An 18,193-nucleotide genomic window follows, 5' to 3' on the forward strand; every position below is an offset into this window, starting at 1 on the left:
TTAGAAAAGAAAAACATTTGAGATTTAATTTCGATGAGATTTTCTAGGACGAAGAATAAAATGTTATAAATATCAAACTAAATTGTTGCAAACTCAAAGATATCAGAAAAGAACTATAAAAAAGGACTTATGTTAGGACTCGATTAAGAATCAATAACAAAACCTATGAATTTCAATAGTCTTGCTCCATGATTAGATAAAAATAAAATAATAAAAATAAATAAATAAAAGTCGTGTCAAGAACAAAAGGTTGCTTGCTTTTCTTAATAATAACAAAATTGGAACTGCAAAAGAAACCAGATGACAAGAAGAGAAATGGATGCGAGTGTATTCTATTGCCAATACAACTATTTTTTTTTCCAATATTTGAGCCAAAGAAACAGAGTTGCTATCAATCGGCATAATTGAATACAACAGTAACTTTTGAAGGATATAGCCATCAGAGTAGAGTACAGAGATCTAACTATAAGATGTAAAGATGTATTTCAATAATATAAAACATTAGAGGATCTATATATGTGATGCATTGAAGAACAAAGACCTACACTATTAACACCACGAGCTATCGGGACCTTTACAAAACGATAGGGGGTCTCACCGGTATCCTCATCGCTTGAGCTCGATTTTAAATCTCTATTTAATACACTAACCTATAAAAGTCAGATATGGCTGGGCCTCCTCTTTCCAGCATCTGTTCTTAATCTCTTCACAGGATTTGCCCAACTGACAGGTCCACCACCGCTGCCGTTGGCAGATTGAGGCTGGTTGGGCCATCCCTGAGATTGTTTGCTGTCTTTCGGAACTGAACTGAGACCTGGACTTCTAATACCACGAGCACCGCTAGGTGGCGGTGAGACCGGGCCACCAGATCCAGTCCTTGGCTTGACTATTGATTTTTCTCTGTCTTTTCTTTTCTTCTTGCAGATAACTAGCTCCCCAGGATGAGTAAGAAGCGGGGGTTCTTCTATCTGATATTGATCCTTACTTCCACTTCCACTACCAAATCTCGATTCTTTCTGTGCCATTAGATGACCTCTGGTGGCCCTCGTTTCTTCCCCAGACACAGGTCCACGATGCTGGGACTTATGCGGTGGACCTGAGTCAGTGTCCATTTCATGCATCATCTTTTGTCTTTTGCTTTGGCCAGCAGGTCTTTCCCTCATTGTAGCAGCAGCAGAAGACCCAGGACTTGAGAAAGACAGAGCATTTCGAGCTTCTCGAAAATCTGTGTCTGGAAATGCAATCTTCAGAATGTCAAAGAAGAGGTCATGTACTTTTTTAGCCTCGAATCTTACCTGCACATAAATATAAAAGAGCCAATTTCAAAATTTAATGGCTGTTGGAGGTAGGCAAAACACATTCTGATGAAAAAATGGCAATACCGATTTACTAAAATATATTTAGCCTCAGCAGTCTAAACACACAGATAGCGCCCTCTTGTAAACATTTCCATGTTTAAATTCTGTTAGGTGTGCGGGTAAATATAATGAAAAACCAAAGAAAACACAACTCACCAAAAACAGCACCATATGGAATCAATGCAAAACTGAGATCCAAGGTGGAAAAACATTTTTTTTCTAGTTTTTGCAAATACTAATCAAGAAATTGCAGTAACGGAGATTGATAAAGTAGCATATCTACAACATTTCTTTTACTTTATGGAGATTACTAAAATTAAAGAATATCGAAGCTCATGAACATTGAAGAATGTGGGATATTACCCATTAAGCCTAAAAATGACAGACATCCAGATCCAAAGGAAAACCAAACCAGAAAACCACAAACCCACTCTTCAACATTAGTTTCAATTGTTTCAGAAAATTGCATCAAAACCCATGTGCGCGACCAAGAAAAGGTGGATTAAATGTGCACTAATAGTAAAACGCCAAGTAAAATCGTACCTCATATGAGAACCCATAGAACTGCATGGCACCCTTCAACATAAACTGAACATCAAACACCAACTCCATAACTCCATTGTACTCTAATCTGTCTATGCGTTGATCAATCTTCCGTAGATCCAAGATGTTATTACTGACTCCACTTGGTAAACTAGAATTCCCCATCCGTTTCCACAGATCTGTTAACAACGGCACAATTTGATGCCCTTCTTTGTCAATTCTACTTTGAAGCTTGCTGATAACATTCTTACACTGAAAAATATTAAAAAGTCAGGTAAGTCCAAAATATAATTTACAACCACAAAAACTTAGAAAGTTATCAAGTTCATCATAGGATACAACAATTCCGTACTAAATGTAGCAACATAACAATAAAACGGATGAAACTAAGTTCTCAAATACATCGTAAAAAAAGACAATTGCTAAGGAAACTTTCAACCAGAAAGGATCTTCTAAGCATTATCAATTCAAGTATATTTCCACCCAAGTAGAACCCTGTTTAGATTCTAAAATTGAGAAAAAATAACAATAAAGCCGTGCATTTCTGCTAGACCAAGTGCTTCATTATCCACCCAACAAAATGAAGACTTACAACAAACTCAAAGGCCTAGCCAAAGTAGAGGTAAATTACGTTATGGGGATATAACTGAAAGAGAACGGGGACAGAATAAGTGTAAACTTCAATCAGGAAAAAATAAGTTTAAATCCAAGAATTCAGCATGTTGTCTACTAATAGATAATGCGCATAGTACTCTTGCTGAAAGTAGGCATGAAAGAAATAAAGGAAGAATAATAGACAATCATATCCTTCAAAGAGGATGTATATTTAAACTCATTGTACGTACCCTCCTCTGGATTATGTCAGGCATCTTAGAACCAAAACCTGAATTTCCACCAGCGTTTGATTGTTTCCCGTCCCAATTTTCTCTAGAATGTTCAACAGCATCATCTGCAGATCCAGTCAAAGAATTCAATCTGCTAGATTTAGGAGACGAATGCAGTTTTGATGAAGGAGCCACCCTTCTAGCAGACAAATTACGCCGAGTCTTCGAAGATGATTCGTTTTGTTCATGCTTCGAGGTATTGGAATCCCCATATGGTTTAGCCTCGGGATCATTCTTAAATTTGGAAAATTTATGGTCCGCTAGAAAGGGAGAAGGAGATGAAGAATCTCCATACTGAAGAGATTGGGTTTCATTATAAATCTTCTCTTCTCGCCTTTCTGCTGGAGGGCGTGGCCTAAGCCTAAGACTCCTCTTACGTTTTATCTTGGGTTGCAGTACCTGTTCCTCTTCACCATCTTCCCGATCATGAATCCAACTTTCAGATTGTTGGTTCTCCATGTGAGAGTCGCCAGATATTGCAATTTCCCCTTCCTCTAGTTCATCAGGCTGAAAAAAGTTTAAGGCAAAAGAAAATACATAAATAAATATATATGACAAAGGGCAATATTCCAACAACAAACCACTAGTGTAAAAGAGAGAATAATTTACCAGTCTCTTTGAAAGGGAACTAGGCCTGGCATCTAAGGCAGACAAGAAACCAAATTTCTGAGAAGAAACAGGAGACACTATCTGTGTCAACCTTCGACTGCTGGAAGAGGAGCCTGAAGAGCCAGCTTCTTCAAGCAAATGATTATTTCTAGTGCCATCCCGAGGGTAGTCATACCTAGCATCGCAATCAGGACCATCTTCCATCTGATCCTTGTTAAGTTGCGTTGCCTCAATGCCTCTACTATATTCATCATCTTCAAACTCTGCAATTTCTCCCTCTTCTTCCTGGACAGAGTACCCATTTCTCTCATCAGAGCTTGCTTCTGAGAACTCTCCATTATCATCATCCATTTCCTTGTAATTAGGGATCTTCTTACCCTTTGGTCTGCCTCTTTTTCTTTCAGTTCTGAGGGATGAATCAGACCCAAGTTCACTGGATTCCAAACCATAACCAGCACCAAATAATATATTTTTTGAAGGTTTTTTGGATAGATTAGCAATAGCATTATTTACTTCTCTTGTACTTGCTCGAAGCCACTTAGGTATCTGATCATACCGTGTCATTTCTTCTGTCCAATCAAACTCTTCATCCATTTGATCAAACAGTTCAACCTCATCTTCACTTCTAGCAATCATTCGATTCACCTCCTGAAGTGAAGGAACATCGTGGACAGTTTCTTGATATCGCTCTTCATCGTGCAACAATGTCTCTAAAGTTAGACGCCTCTCTTCATGCGTTGTTCTCTGATCAAAACGCCCAGCATTGATGACCTCATCTGCCATATCTATCTTATACTGCTGTATGTTATTTCTTATAAGACTCTCAATCGATCCCATATATCGATCCTTACCAGCAAAATCATCTTCTAAATCTCCAGACCCACCACTTCTTAGCTCATCTTCTTTCTGATTACTAGAGATCTTATCGACCACTGCTTCCATGTAGATGACTTTGACTTCTCTTGTCTGTCCAATACGATGTGCTCTAGCAACAGCTTGCTCCTCATTTTTAGGGTTAGGATCAGGATCATAAATAATAACTGTGTCAGCAGACTGAAGATTAAGACCACGACCTGCAGCCCGTATACTCAGCAAGAATATAAAGCAGTCTGAATCAGGACTATTGAAGTCCACTATGGCAGACTCACGATCCTCCAAACTAGTTGTACCATCAATCCTTCTATATATGAGTCGCCGCCATTGCAAGTACTCCTCTAATATATCAAGTAGTTTTGTCATTGTACTAAAAAGCAGTACTCTATGCCCTGTCTTCTGGAGTTTTATAAGGATCCTGTCCAGGATCCACAGTTTTCCGCATGATCTTACCAGGAAGTCCTTGGAGAAGTCACCATAATATGGATAGTTAAGCAACGGGTGGTTACAAGTTTTCCTTAGTTCCATACATCTGTTATTTAATGTTTTATACACTTTAGGCTGGTAATTCGGATTTTTCTGAACTCTCAGTTTCTCATCTTCCGGATCAACACGAAGAGTGCCAGTGGCCTTAATCCAGTCATATACAGCACTCTGAAAGGCTGACATCCTACACCTCAACACTATGGAAACCTGAATTTCAACAAGGACATCATCACTAGTAGACCAAATTTAACTAAATGCGAACAGCAGAAGCAACAAAAGCATACCTTTGGTGGAAGTGATCCTTCAACATCTTCAACACGGCGACGGAGCATAAATGGCTCAAGAATTTGATGAAGTCGGTGGATAATAATAATTTTTTTCTCGGTCTCAAGCCAATCATCTTCAGCATTCGGAGTGGGGCCTTCCTTCTGAAAGGGTTTTGAGAACCAATCATGAAAAGCTTTTCGATTATCAAACACTTCCGGAAGAAGGAGATTAAGAAGCGACCAAAGTTCCTTCAAATCATTCTGCAAAATAAGATTCATGAAATTTTCACTCAACAAAACTTAAAATAAGATTCACTTCTTAAAATAAGAAGTCATAACAAGACAGTAGCCGCAGTACCCCAAATAACATGCTTACTTCACAGTCGAGTCAAATTGGGTTTTAAAATGTTTTCTAAATTACAGAACTAAAACTTAGATGCGTATCAGCTTTACCATAGTAAACAATAGGAAGGCATAGTAGCAATTTGTCAAGAGATTTACAATGGTAATACTAATCAGGATTTATATCCACCCATTTGATACAATACCACCTTTTTCTTTTTTACTTCTGTTTGCATGCCTTTTCTAACAGTAGAGCAGAGGAACAGAGATTTATTTTTAAATGCAATAAAAAAACTTCTCAGTTGAGAGCAGGAAAAGTGAACCACCAGTTCAAGTTCAGCACTATCGTCACTGCCTGGACAACTAAACTATGATGTGGAAGGTAAAAATAATCATAACGCAATGCCTTGTCTGAACAGAAAATTTTCTTTTGGAGATAATGTGATACACAGCGGACTCTCAAACAATATCTAAAACATGTTTGTTCTCTCTACATATTTTCTAGGCCACAGGGAATTCATTTATAGTAGAAATAATAATAATCAGAAGCAACACACCCACACACCCAGCAGATCCTAACTACTAAACTGACATACAAGCTGCCACAAAGACTAATGTCTTTGACAAACCTGTAACGGTGTCCCAGTTAGGAGCAGGCGCCTCTGACATCTGTACCTATCAAGGTCACGAGCTAAAACCGATTCCCTGTCCTTCATTCTTTGTGCTTCATCAATTATAATATACTTCCAATCAATTTTTGAAAGCTTTGAGCGATCATACATGATAAACTCATAAGTTGTCACGAGAACATTAAATTTCAAGGCACAAACCTCCTGTACAACATAATGCAGTGAAGAAATCTCAGTCTCTTAAAACCTCAATTAAAAAGAAATAAGAAACAAAAAATTTCATACCTGTGAAAATAATTTTGACCGCTCATCCTTCCCACCAACATAATAAATGCACGATACGGATGGTAGCCAAGTATGGAGCTCACTCTGCAAGATTTTCGTTTTCCAGTTCTTATTATAAGTAAGCTCTTACTTGTAGTTGCGAAAAGGTTTTAAAAAAACATACTGACCTTCCAGTTGACCAAAACAGCATTGGGGACAATTATAAGATGGGGGCCATAGTTCCCTTTAAATTCCATCAAATAAGCAATCAATGCCATTACCTGCAAAAGAAAGATAGAGAATAAAGTAACAGAAAGAGATCTTATTGAGCCTTTTTTTTTTAATATAAGCTTTCATTGAGTTGAAAGCCAACAGAAAAGAAGCCAAAAAAATAAACCCCCACACAGTTAAATGGTCCTAACCAGAATGACGCTCAGCTGATAATTACAAAACACCCTATAAACGGTCACCCTTAAGAAAGAATTAAATCTAACCAAATCTCACATACCGTTCCTCTCCAGCCAAACACCTCACATCAAAGCAAAGAAACAAAATTGTCAGGCAAAAAATATTACTTCCTTCGGAATTATAACCATCCAAAGAGAGGGAAATGCCTCCAAGAGGAAGAAGGGGCACAAAGAATCCAGAAGAAAAAATTAATGAAAAAGTTGTAAGAGGGCTTCTGAACTCGATCTAAAATCTCTTCACCCACAGGAGTAAAATGATCAGAAATAACAAAAAAGGGGACTGACCACCTTACTTGCCTACTAGTCCGAGAGTGGGCGGCAAAAATCAAGGGAGAGGAAGATCTATCTGAAGAAGGCCAAATATAAGCCAATAAGCCACTGATGAAACTTCCTATCTAAAAATTGATAAAGATGAGGGAACAAAGCACACAACGGTTTTTAATCCACCCAAATATCCTCCAAAAAAAGTATTCAGTTCGTGGCAATAGAGCATTTGACAAACTAAACATAGGAATGCCAGAAACAATACAATAGTAGACCTAGGGCCATTAAAAGAATTCTTAAATCTACCACCTGAGACCCAGGCCAAAAGGGTGATGTCTATATATGCTCACAGTAATCTTCCACCACAGAGTTTAAGTTTCAAGTAGGTACACTGTAGCCATTTCGTCAAGAGAGCCTCTTTACCTAACCACATATTACTTATACCAAAGCCCCCACTCTCTAATGACTACGAACCAACCTCCCACTTCGCAAGATGGACCCCTCCCCCCTGTCCACTCATTCCCACAGAAACTGGGGATCCTACAAGGGAAAGAAAGTAAAGCAGAATTTCGCTCAACACAAACTGAATCAAAGTCAGTTTTTCTCCTTTAGACAAGAAATCCTTTTTTCCATGACTACAACCATTTCAGAACTCTTTTAAATAGAAACAGCTGCTTTCATCCTTTCTCCACCACCGAATTCCAAAACTCACCGATTTTGGCCTATCTCCCAAAGGAAGGCCAAAATAAGGCACCCAAAAGCTGAGTAATGTCACAACCCACAAAAGAGGTCAGGTAACTTAATTTAGCAAGCTCACACTTCACATCGAAAATAGTGTTTTTCTAACAATTAATCATTATACCCGAGTTACTTTCGAAAAAAGGATAGAAAGCCATTAAGATTCGTAGAGGAGCTTCCTTATCATAACAAAAAAAGAGTGTGCCGCCAGAAAATAGAAGGTGTGACAACTGAACTCCATTGGAACCTACTATAAAACCCTCCACCACACCATTCTCCACTTCAAGATAAACTAACTTGCTAAGAATGTTGGCCACCAAATCGAAAAGAAAGGATGACCTACTTGCCTAAGATCTCTCATCACGAAAATATTTCCTCTTAGCTTACCCATTAACCAGAATGGAAAATTTTGTTGACATGCTCCCATACATAAAGTTGCCGCACACTACAAGGAACTAATATGTTCTCACTTCCACATTAACATTTTACTAAAATAGGAAGGACTGCAGTCTAACAAATGGAAAGTACCTGCACGGTCTTCCCAAGACCCATCTCATCTGCCAAGATTCCATTTAATTTATTGTTATACAGTGAAAGCATCCATTGTAACCCAACCTACAACATAAAAAGAATATATTAAGACATCCAGAAAGATAAAAGGTGGTATGAAATCCTAGAAAGAACCATTCTAAAATAAGATGACCTACAAGCTGATAGTCTCTTAAAGTTCCAGCCCGTAACATTGAGGGTTGCCTCACAATTCTCTCGTTCACAGCATGGGCAAGGTTATAGTACCTGACAAAAAGTAAAAGACAGATGACAATAATATAAAGACAGTCCAGGATACTGCAAGTCCTCTTCATCCAGAAAAAGTTAGATAACAATTCTTCAGTATTATAGCATTAAAAAGAAATGAACCCCTCTAGATCTAGGTAAAGGAAGAAGAGTTGAGAAAATCACTGAACTTGAAACAAAACTGAAGCACAGAACCTTAGCAGCCAACCAAGCATTCGTAATAATGTGAACCATACTAACATAAATTATTGAGAACTTACTTGTTCACATATGAACTATCCTTGGGAGCATTCATTTCCATAAAACGGTTTCTTATCATAACTTCCTCTCCTGCACAAGCAGCTGCTGCCCTAACTTCTTCTTCTGAAAGACCCTAATTCAACAAACAAGAACACATAATTGAGAGGAAACTACCAAATCAGCAGGTTGTATAGAACAAAGTTCCATAGTCTCTCACAAGTTATGGGCACTAAAAAAATAACCATTCTGATCCAAAGTGACCATCAAAAAGAGAGTACTTGCCTGCAATCGGGCAGCAGCTGCAGCAATATTTGCGGCCTCTGCCACTTCCTGCTGACTCTTGGCAGCAGTTATTTTGCTTCCTAGCTTATGAAGATATTCTTCAGTCTGAGTCAAAAATGACGATAGAACAGAGTATCTCTCAGCAGCATCACCAGGCATGCTTGTCTGCTGCTCCAACAACATTTCTCTATATCTTTCGACATCATTATTCTTTAGAGCTTCCATCCTTCGGTTCCTATCATCATCTTTTCTTTTGGAGAACTCCCTCAACATTCTCTCGTGATATTTGGCAACTCCTCTGTTGCGGGCAGTCCGAGCATCACGGATGGCCCAATGAGCCTCTAGAAGTTTTTTGCGCCACTGAAAAACAGATTTCAGTTGCTTTTCTCTCATGGCTTTCTGCGAGGCTTGTACTTGTCGAGTTAGCTCCATACGCTGACGCTCACATAAGCGTACAAACTTCCTATAGGGCCTATCAGGCATTGCCATTATCTCTTGTTGCTGTTGATCAATTTCATCCCTCAGACGTGCCTGTAGATCTAAAAGTCGGAGTTTCTTTTCTTCAATTTGCAATCGTACTACCAAATCAGGTCTGATTCTTTTCCTCTCTAAGTTGACAGCAAGCAAACCACCTATCTTCTTCAAGTTTTCTGTCCTTTTCTTATTGATAACTTCTAGACCTTCCTCAAAAAGAAGATCTTTTACATCATAAGCCAGTGTTAAATTGTTATTGTTATTAACTGCCATCGCTGAACCAAATGAGTCATGTTTCCTGGTGAAGTATGGGAAGTCAAAAAGGGGTCCATGATACTTCCTAGCAGCGCCAACATCTTTTGACTGGGGTGTACTAGGTGGCGCAGGTTTTTTAGCTTGCGTAACATCTGGTACAGCAGCTTGGTTTGCAATAGCCTTTCCCCTTTCAACTGGAAAATCAGTTTTACCAGGAGGCTTTTGACACCCACGATCAGTTTCCTGATCTGATTTAACAGAGACTGTTGTCTGCTGCTCTTCTTTTCCGGAAGATGCCACAGGTACTGTTTCCTTCATTGTAGGCGGCATAGGTTGCACATCCGAAGTGGATGTCTTTGATTTTTCGTCTCCAGTTGAAACTTCCTCTCTTGGAAATCTATGTCCATTACTTGATGCAAGAGACAAGGAGTCCTTCTCAGTAGCCTCCACATTCCCTGTATCTTCTACAGTCTTCCCAGATGATTTATCCTGACTAGTACTTCCAGGAGGTAGAAACTGCTGCTGCTGCTGCACATCCAGAGGTGGAGGAGCAATAGCCCTTAGAAGTTCTTGCGGCAGTGTACCTTCTCCTTTCTGTAAAGGAACAGAAATGAAAAGAACGTAAGAACACCATCCATCCAAAGATGAACCAAAAGGATCTGTCACTAAGGTATCAATTAAGAACAAACAGATTAAGAAGAAGAAAGAACACCTTTAGCCGCCTAAATGCTAAAATTTGGGCTTTTAAGACATGCAATTGATGTTTGGTGAAGCCAAATCGCTGTTGTGCTGTCTGATTAGAGTGTACACCTTGTGGTAATGTTGAATTGCTAGAACCCCCATCACTAGTAGGAAGAGCAGTTTGCGGAGATGATCGATTCACCTGCCTGACATATTGTGTTTGCACATTCTCCGGGGTACCTAGCGATGTCTTTCCTTGAAGGGGACGTTCAATGTTTTGGTTCACATTCCCAGAAGATTCAGAAGAATGTACTGGAGGTATTGTATTTCCAGAAACTGGTAATCTTGAAGATAACTGGTTTTCCATGCCAGGAACACTGAACTGCTGCATGCTGGCATGGCTAGTATTGTTAACAACACTGGCATTCATGTTTTGACCAAAGGGGTTTGTTGAAGCAATCTGTCTGGCTTTCGTGCTGCTTGACTGTCCAGATACATCACTTAATGAATTAGTATGGGTAGAAGCCTCTTTCCCCGCAAACAAAGAATTGATCTGCTGTTTGGGGACAGAAGCAGGTGATGACTGTGGTCCCATATTGTTTTCATTTGCTTTTTGATGGGGAACCACCATTCTAGGCTGGAGCATTGGAAAAAGCTGTGAAACAATGTTGACATTTGAAGGTAGCGAAAGATCAATATTGCGTTCTAGAGCCCATGCTTGCACCGCCTGCAACTGAGCCATGCCAAGCTGGTTGTTTGCCATGTTAAGAATTCCTGGTTGACCTTGAGGTGCCTGCATAGGCCGTGTCATATTCACGGGCATCAAATTACCCATGGAAGGAAGCTGACTAGAAGATTTTGAATCAACTCTCTGATCAGAAGTTGATGGCTGTCCCTGCTCCATTTGTTTTTCACCACGTACAAAATGATCTGATGATTTTTTGGACAAAGATGTTGATGCTTGATTAGAGACCTGAGTGGGAATAAGTTCCTGAATTTTCTGATTTCCCATCCGCATCTCCTGATCTTTAATAGACTGAGGGCTCATAATTCCCATTTTAGCCTGATGTTGCGACTGCATTGCCATCGCAGACTTCTGCTGAGCAGCCAATGCATATTGCAGATAAGCTTGATGCATAGGATGATTCAGTGCTTGCTGCTCAAGACCTTGGCTCCTGTTTTGGCCCTCCTGAGATGTACCATGATGCTGTTGAGCTAGATCAATGAATTTCCTCGCTTGCTGAGGCAAATGTGAGGAACCAGGTGACTGAGGAAAGTTGTTCCCAACTAAGACTCCTTGGAGACCACCAGCTTGATATGATAAAAGGGCTTCATTTCCATCAGATTTTCTGAGTAATTGATGTTGTAGCGACTGAATAACGTAAATCAAAATTGTCAAACGTGTCAGTAAAAAATAATAATAATAAAATCATACAATTCCAGCTTGACTTAGATGCTTGATCAACATGTGCACAATTTTTCTAAAAGCTACCAACATTCATTGATGCAAATATGCTGGTCCAAACAAGTAAGAAACATTGCAATCCTCCCCGCCACCACGCCAAGGGAAAAAGAAATGGGGAAAAGAAATAAGCCAATAGACTTCGCAGATGATTGATTCATAAAAATTACGAGCTGATGAAACAAAGTCAATCAATGAGCCGAATGCCTAAATCGAGAAATCCACTCCAAACCCATTACGAGAAGCAGCTCATTGAGTGGCAACAATGCACCAGCAAATCAAAACCATCTAATCAAGTTCACACTTCACTTACACCACTAAGACGCTTGCAATTTTCATCAGTCAACTGAACAATTCATAACCCAACAGAACAATTCATCGAACACAATAAGAGCAAACTTCAGAAATTAAACGACTTTACCTGCCTAGACGCTAGCTGCTGCTGTTGCTGCTGCATTGAATCAAACCCCAAATGCGGCGTTGACACCGCCGATGAAGATGAAGACGGCGACGCCGCAGCTGATGTCGTCGATGCCGCCCGTCCGGCCGGAAACCCCGGATTCCGGAGGGGGCCACCCCCACCCGATTGCATGCAAAATTAAACCAAAACTAAAACTATAAACACCACTTCTTTTCTACTACTTCTATTACCAACAAACCCAAACACGAAACAATTAACAAACCCCCTTTTTCCTCTCACTTTCCGGGTTAAAAAAAAAGGGACAAAAAAAATAAAATAAAACGGGAAAGTTCAATAAACCAAAATCAAAATCCCTAGAAAATCCAACGGAAACCTTATATATACCCTCCGATCCCAATGTTCAAAACCCTTCATCCAAACAAAAAAAGAAGAAAACGGGTAAGAAAAAAAATCTCTCTCTCTCTCTCTCTAAAGCGAGATTTTTGGAAAATGGGCAACGGGATCGGACTTAGGGCTCAACCAGTGAAGCTCAGTTGACGCAATCACTGATTTGGCAATTTCCCCCAAAGCGTTAAAATTTCTTTTTCTTTCTTTCTTTCTTTTTTCTTTCTTTTCTTTTTCTTTTTTTCGATTTTTCAATCTCTCTATCTCAAGGACGGTAACGGAGTTTATGGCTTTATGCGAAGATTGAAGTTTGAGTCTGGGCCAATTCCCTGCAGTTTACCTTTTACTTTTATTGCAATTTTAGCCCTCTAAACTCTCCTATTTACAATAATCTCCCTACAATTTTTGTTTTCTACGCTTCTTGCCTATTCTCACGAAGCATTTTGAGTGCTTTCTTTTTTAATTATTCATTTACTCGCTATTTCTATCTTAATTAAAATATTCTTTTAATTCATAAACTTTATGTTTTATTCCATTTTGGTCTCTTATCTTCGAATATTTAATTTAAAAAAAAAAATCTTTTAAATATAATTTGAGATGGAGATTTAAATTTGAAACCTCTTATACTCAATAACATACCGTTGATAATCTCATGGTGGCTGAAATGTTAAATTTTAGTTATGGCATATTTTTAATAAACTTTAAATTTAGTTTTTCAGAGTTAATTTTTATTGAAATTGATTAAACAGAAACAAATGTGGGAAAATATTTTTAAAATTTATAGAGAAGTTAAGAAAAATGAAAGATAATGAAAAGTCTATAATTTATTTAGTACGAAATAAATTTAAGATTTATTGAAAATTTAAAAAATAAAATTGTGTTATCAAAATCACATGAACGAAAATCGAATAAACTCTAAAATATTTTCATCTATCACAAATATATAAATATTTAAATGTAAATGGCGTTTTATTGGTGATGGAGTTGAGTTTTGATGATGTGTAAATGTCCCTTAATAATTTTTAAATTTTTTTAGGATATCCGCATTTGGTGTTTAAATAGATTAAATATTTTAGAAAGCAAAGTGTTGAAAGTATTTTTAAATACAATGAAAGTTCAAATAATTATGAGAAGTAAAAGTTAGTTTACTAAAATTAGATATTATTTGAAGAACTAAAATTGAAACATGTTTTCATTCATTTTTTAAATAACAAAATATTAAATTTAATTATAAAATGAATAGAAATTTTATTTGTTTTTAAATAATCTTAATTTTGGGCTATCTATGACAATTTCCCTTTAAACTAAATCGTTTTTAAATTTAAATTTTATTTTATACATATTTGTGTAGGAACATTTCATGATTTGTTTTTAAAAACTAAATATGTAGTATTTGTTTGCATTCTATCTAAATATTTTGTTTATGTCTTCTCAAAAACAAAATTTTAGTTTTAGGTCCTTCAATTTAGAAAAATATTTTACAGTTTACTTTTTTATTTTGTACCGATCATCGCGTAACCAAAAGTTAAGCTTATATAAATACAATTTAAGATTATTTTTAGATATGATAAGAATAATCGAAATATTTGTAAACATAGCAAAATATCATTGTCTATTATTGACTAACGCACCGACAAACTTCTATTTCTATCATCCAACAAAATCGATAAACTTCTACGATCTGTCACCCATAGCCGCTTACAGAATCCCATCATCTATTACCACTTACAGAATTCCACCATCTGTCGCTAATAGATGCTTAAAAGATGTCAACATATTTATCAACAATTTTGATATTTGAATAAAACTAATCCTCGTGTAAATTATTTAGTGCAAATCATGTTATTATATCATTAGTAGTTTAATGTTATCTCCATTGCGCTTCTAAACTATTTAAATAAATTAGAAACAAACTTTCAAATAATATGATAAATCTTTTCAATCTTGCCTTGTATGGTCTAAAATATCACTTTAGTCGTGGAAATATATTTGAATGTATTGTCACTCTACTTGCAATTATTAAAGTCCAAATGTTTACATAAAGGAAGGGTGTATTTATTATCGTATTTCATATATTCAATCGGTAATGTTGAAGATTCAAATATTTTAAAATGAACTAAAATATTTACGAATAGAAAATGTATTTATAAGATAAATCTTAATAATACGTTATTAAGTATTTTTATTGTTGAAAACAATCACCAAAGAAATGAATGAATAGCTTAGAAAGAAATTAAGTAGTCCACGCAAATGTTCCTCTGCTCATCCTCGACTATTCGTGTTGATACCATTTGATTTCTTACTTTGTTTCTTCAAACTAACAAACAATGAGAATTTGCTTCTCACGTTCTTCTCCTCTACCCGTCTTCATTCTCATCGTCATCGCCACCGGCATTTTGAAGGATGCTGGATTCAATCGATTCGCCGACGGCGGCCAACGGAGAATCCACATTACAGACGATCTCGACGACGTCGTTGACGACGAGGAGGACGACTCTTGGAAGGATTGGGGCAAGAAAAAGTCCGTTTCTAGTGATTTCGACATCCCGCCGGCTGATTTATCGAAGATGGACTTTCCGGAGATTCAGGCTGAGATGATGAAGCGGCATTCTGGTCCAACCATGGGATTTGTCAAGCTTCGGCTCGGCGTTCGGCGGACCCCGGTTAGAAATTTCGCTATTTTCCATTACTGAGATAATTAATTTCATGCCGGAAAGCTATGGACGATTTAACTGCTAACAGTCAAATTGGTACCGGCTTGAAGTGTTTTTTGAAGTTGAATATAAGTCGAATTTGGAATTTGCGATTGGGAATTGGTGTAAACGAATAGTTGAAACCAAAGACCTTGAAAATCTAGACGAACCTGTGTTTTCTTCTAATTGGAAGTGTATTCGGCTCCTAATCGATAAATTTGTTGACTAAACTCTTTATATGTTCACTTCTTACCAGCATTTATCGCTCTTGATTTCAGGATATGGTGGCTGAAATTGCTATGCAATGGACGAAAGTTCTGAAAACTGGTTCCGTGGATGCAAAATTTATGGCGGTAGACCTTAATACACTCATGTTCACAATGGACAGAGGACAAGACTTGAATGAGGTACGCTTTAACTGTCCGATTTTGGAACTGAGACTTCTCGATTGCTCTCCAATTTGTTTGAACAATAGTTTTCACACTCAATTTTGGTTTCTGGGATCCAATTCAAAAGGCCTAATCCCAATTCCGAATATGTATATAGTTTAAGTTGAACAGTTTTGGACCATTCTAATACTATTTATTGAAGTTTGATCCTAAACTTTTAGAGCTTCTGATGGTGTTGGTGGTGATAGTGTTGTTGATCATACCATCTTCACAGTGTTTTTTATAAGCTTGTGAGAAACTCCTCTCACTATGAAGATGAACTCGTGCAACCCTATATGGTATCTCCGTGAATCTCAAATCGATACCTGGTCTAAAATGATAAATTGAAATCACATCCAAGAATGGTGAATGTAAAGCGCATAATCTAATTAGTGTTTTTGTATTATCAAACTTTTTAGAAATATACCATAACCCATGACAAAGAAATCACATTAGAATATTAGGAGTTAAATTTTGTTTCCGTAGATCAATAATCGATGTACTATATTCAAAATTAAGCTGTCTGTTGAGAACTTACTTCTTAATTTTACTTTTTATTCATAAAACTCGTTGGATAGAAATTTTATTTAAAAAAAAAACTCTTTTAAATGTAGAAATGCCTCTTGTTTTCGTTCTTACATGTTTTATTTATCTTCATATTACTCTTTATGTGCAAAGCTCTAGTGATTCTCAATGTTTATAACTCAAATTTATGGCATCACAATGAAAACGTATTACCAAGAACATCATTCCTCACACCTAGTTTTGATCAAATTTGTTATGCGCTGTTGTTCCTCTGTTCTCATTTTCAGAAAGAACCCATCAAACACAACTCTCTGAACAGAAAAGTCGGTTCAATTTTTTTTCATATAGATTGTGTCACACGATAATAGCTTTTGAAATTCAGTTTGTATTTTTTTTTTTTTAATTTTTCTTTTTGATACCAGTTGAAGGAGTTTGTGTTGAGCCAAGCAGAATCATACGAGATAAAAATTGGGGACAACGTATTTCGAAGACCTGGAGATCCTCCTCTGGAAGAAGTCATTCAGTTGCTCCAAAAAGACAAGAACAAAGCTGATGGCACTGTTCCTTCAGAAAATGCTGAGCCATTGCATCGGGAATTGTAGAACTAAATACTAATATGGTACCAATCTTTAACTTGAAAGTGATTTTTTTGGATTTGTTCGTTTGTTTAGCTTCCGAGTCCTCACAGTCTTCTGGTACCAATGGATGGAAATTACAGAAAGAAAAGAAAAATCATCTGTGTGTCTCTTTGATAGTAATTCAATGAGACTATCACGACGTGGTTGACAGTTTTCATGTACATCAAATTTGTTGTTAACAGACAATAATTTGAATCCACATCTGATAGTTATTATGAAGTTGTTAAGAGCGGCATGTTTTTAATAGTTTTTTCGTAGACTATTGATAGGGTAAATGTTATGTGGCGAGTGGACTTTTTTAGTTTCAATTATAATATAATAGTTGAATAGAAGAATAGGGCAGGTTGAAAAGCAGGGTCGTTTTAACATGTCAAATGAATGATGTTGAAAGCATGTGTATGGCAGACCTTTTCTTCTTGTTGTTTTTCTCTTTTGTTAATGATTAATAAATAAATTGTTTAATCTATTAACGGGAATTTGACAACTTGAGTAAATTGAAGAGGCATATTGCATATAAAACTTTGCTATGTTTTGGTGTATGAAACATAACTATTACTTTGGATTTTTTAGAATATGTTGAAAAAATATTAATTAAAAGGTGTGGTGTAATTTTTAATTTTTTAATACAAATATTTAAATTTATAGGAAAGTTTAATTTTAGAGAACCTAATAACGTTGGAATACCAAAATGTTTCAATGTATAATTAAAACAGAGTTTAATGAAAAGCAAATAACAAAAACAATATTTAGGGAACAGCGATAGTTTAAAAATATACTCTATGATTAATCATAGAGATTTTGTATTTATTTTCAACAACTTTGTTATTTAAATAAATTCTTAAATATTTAGGTACGAAACCAATTAAAATAACTAAAGGAATATTTATATAAAAAGCACAATCAGAGAATGGTAGCTATCGTTGTTGAAAAAAATGCAAATCAAATCAAATTTAGAAACAATAATGATTCATAAATTTTCAATTATACAACTGATAGTTTTTCTTATTAAATGTTTTTAAACGATCAATTTGTTAACGTTATTTAAGATCAAGACATTGATGATATAAATAAGTCTATTTCTTGCTTTTCGTTAATCAAACTCATCTAACATAAGACCCAAAATTTCCACCATTTGCTTTTTTTCTCGTTCGTGAACGATTTTTAATTCCTTTTTCTTGTTCCTATTAACTAT

General features: G+C 36.6%; 2 protein-coding genes across 2 annotated transcripts; one reads left to right on the forward strand and one right to left on the reverse strand.

Annotated features, from left to right (window-relative positions):
- Positions 1-301: 301 nt before the first annotated feature.
- On the reverse strand, positions 302-12,992 carry LOC103483265 (ATP-dependent helicase BRM). Its single transcript, XM_008439809.3, has 14 exons — positions 12,334-12,992; positions 10,482-11,822; positions 9,041-10,363; positions 8,779-8,891; positions 8,431-8,518; positions 8,252-8,338; positions 6,443-6,535; positions 6,276-6,359; positions 5,991-6,194; positions 5,038-5,280; positions 3,395-4,960; positions 2,747-3,292; positions 1,902-2,153; positions 302-1,295 (listed from the first exon to the last, which is right to left on the reverse strand). The coding sequence occupies exons 1-14, from the start codon at positions 12,502-12,504 to the stop codon at positions 660-662; spliced, it is 6,747 nt and encodes a 2,248-aa protein (XP_008438031.1). The 5' UTR covers positions 12,505-12,992; the 3' UTR covers positions 302-659.
- A 1,910-nt stretch (positions 12,993-14,902) lies between these two features.
- Positions 14,903-17,228, forward strand: LOC103483266 (uncharacterized). Its single transcript, XM_008439810.3, has 3 exons — positions 14,903-15,380; positions 15,689-15,817; positions 16,786-17,228. Exons 1-3 carry the CDS (start codon positions 15,045-15,047, stop codon positions 16,963-16,965), a joined length of 645 nt encoding a protein of 214 aa, XP_008438032.1. The 5' UTR covers positions 14,903-15,044; the 3' UTR covers positions 16,966-17,228.
- The last annotated feature ends 965 nt before the right edge of the window (positions 17,229-18,193 follow it).

This window comes from Cucumis melo, chromosome 6 (genome assembly GCF_025177605.1).
Source record: "Cucumis melo cultivar AY chromosome 6, USDA_Cmelo_AY_1.0, whole genome shotgun sequence".
Classification (NCBI taxonomy): domain Eukaryota; kingdom Viridiplantae; phylum Streptophyta; class Magnoliopsida; order Cucurbitales; family Cucurbitaceae; genus Cucumis; species Cucumis melo.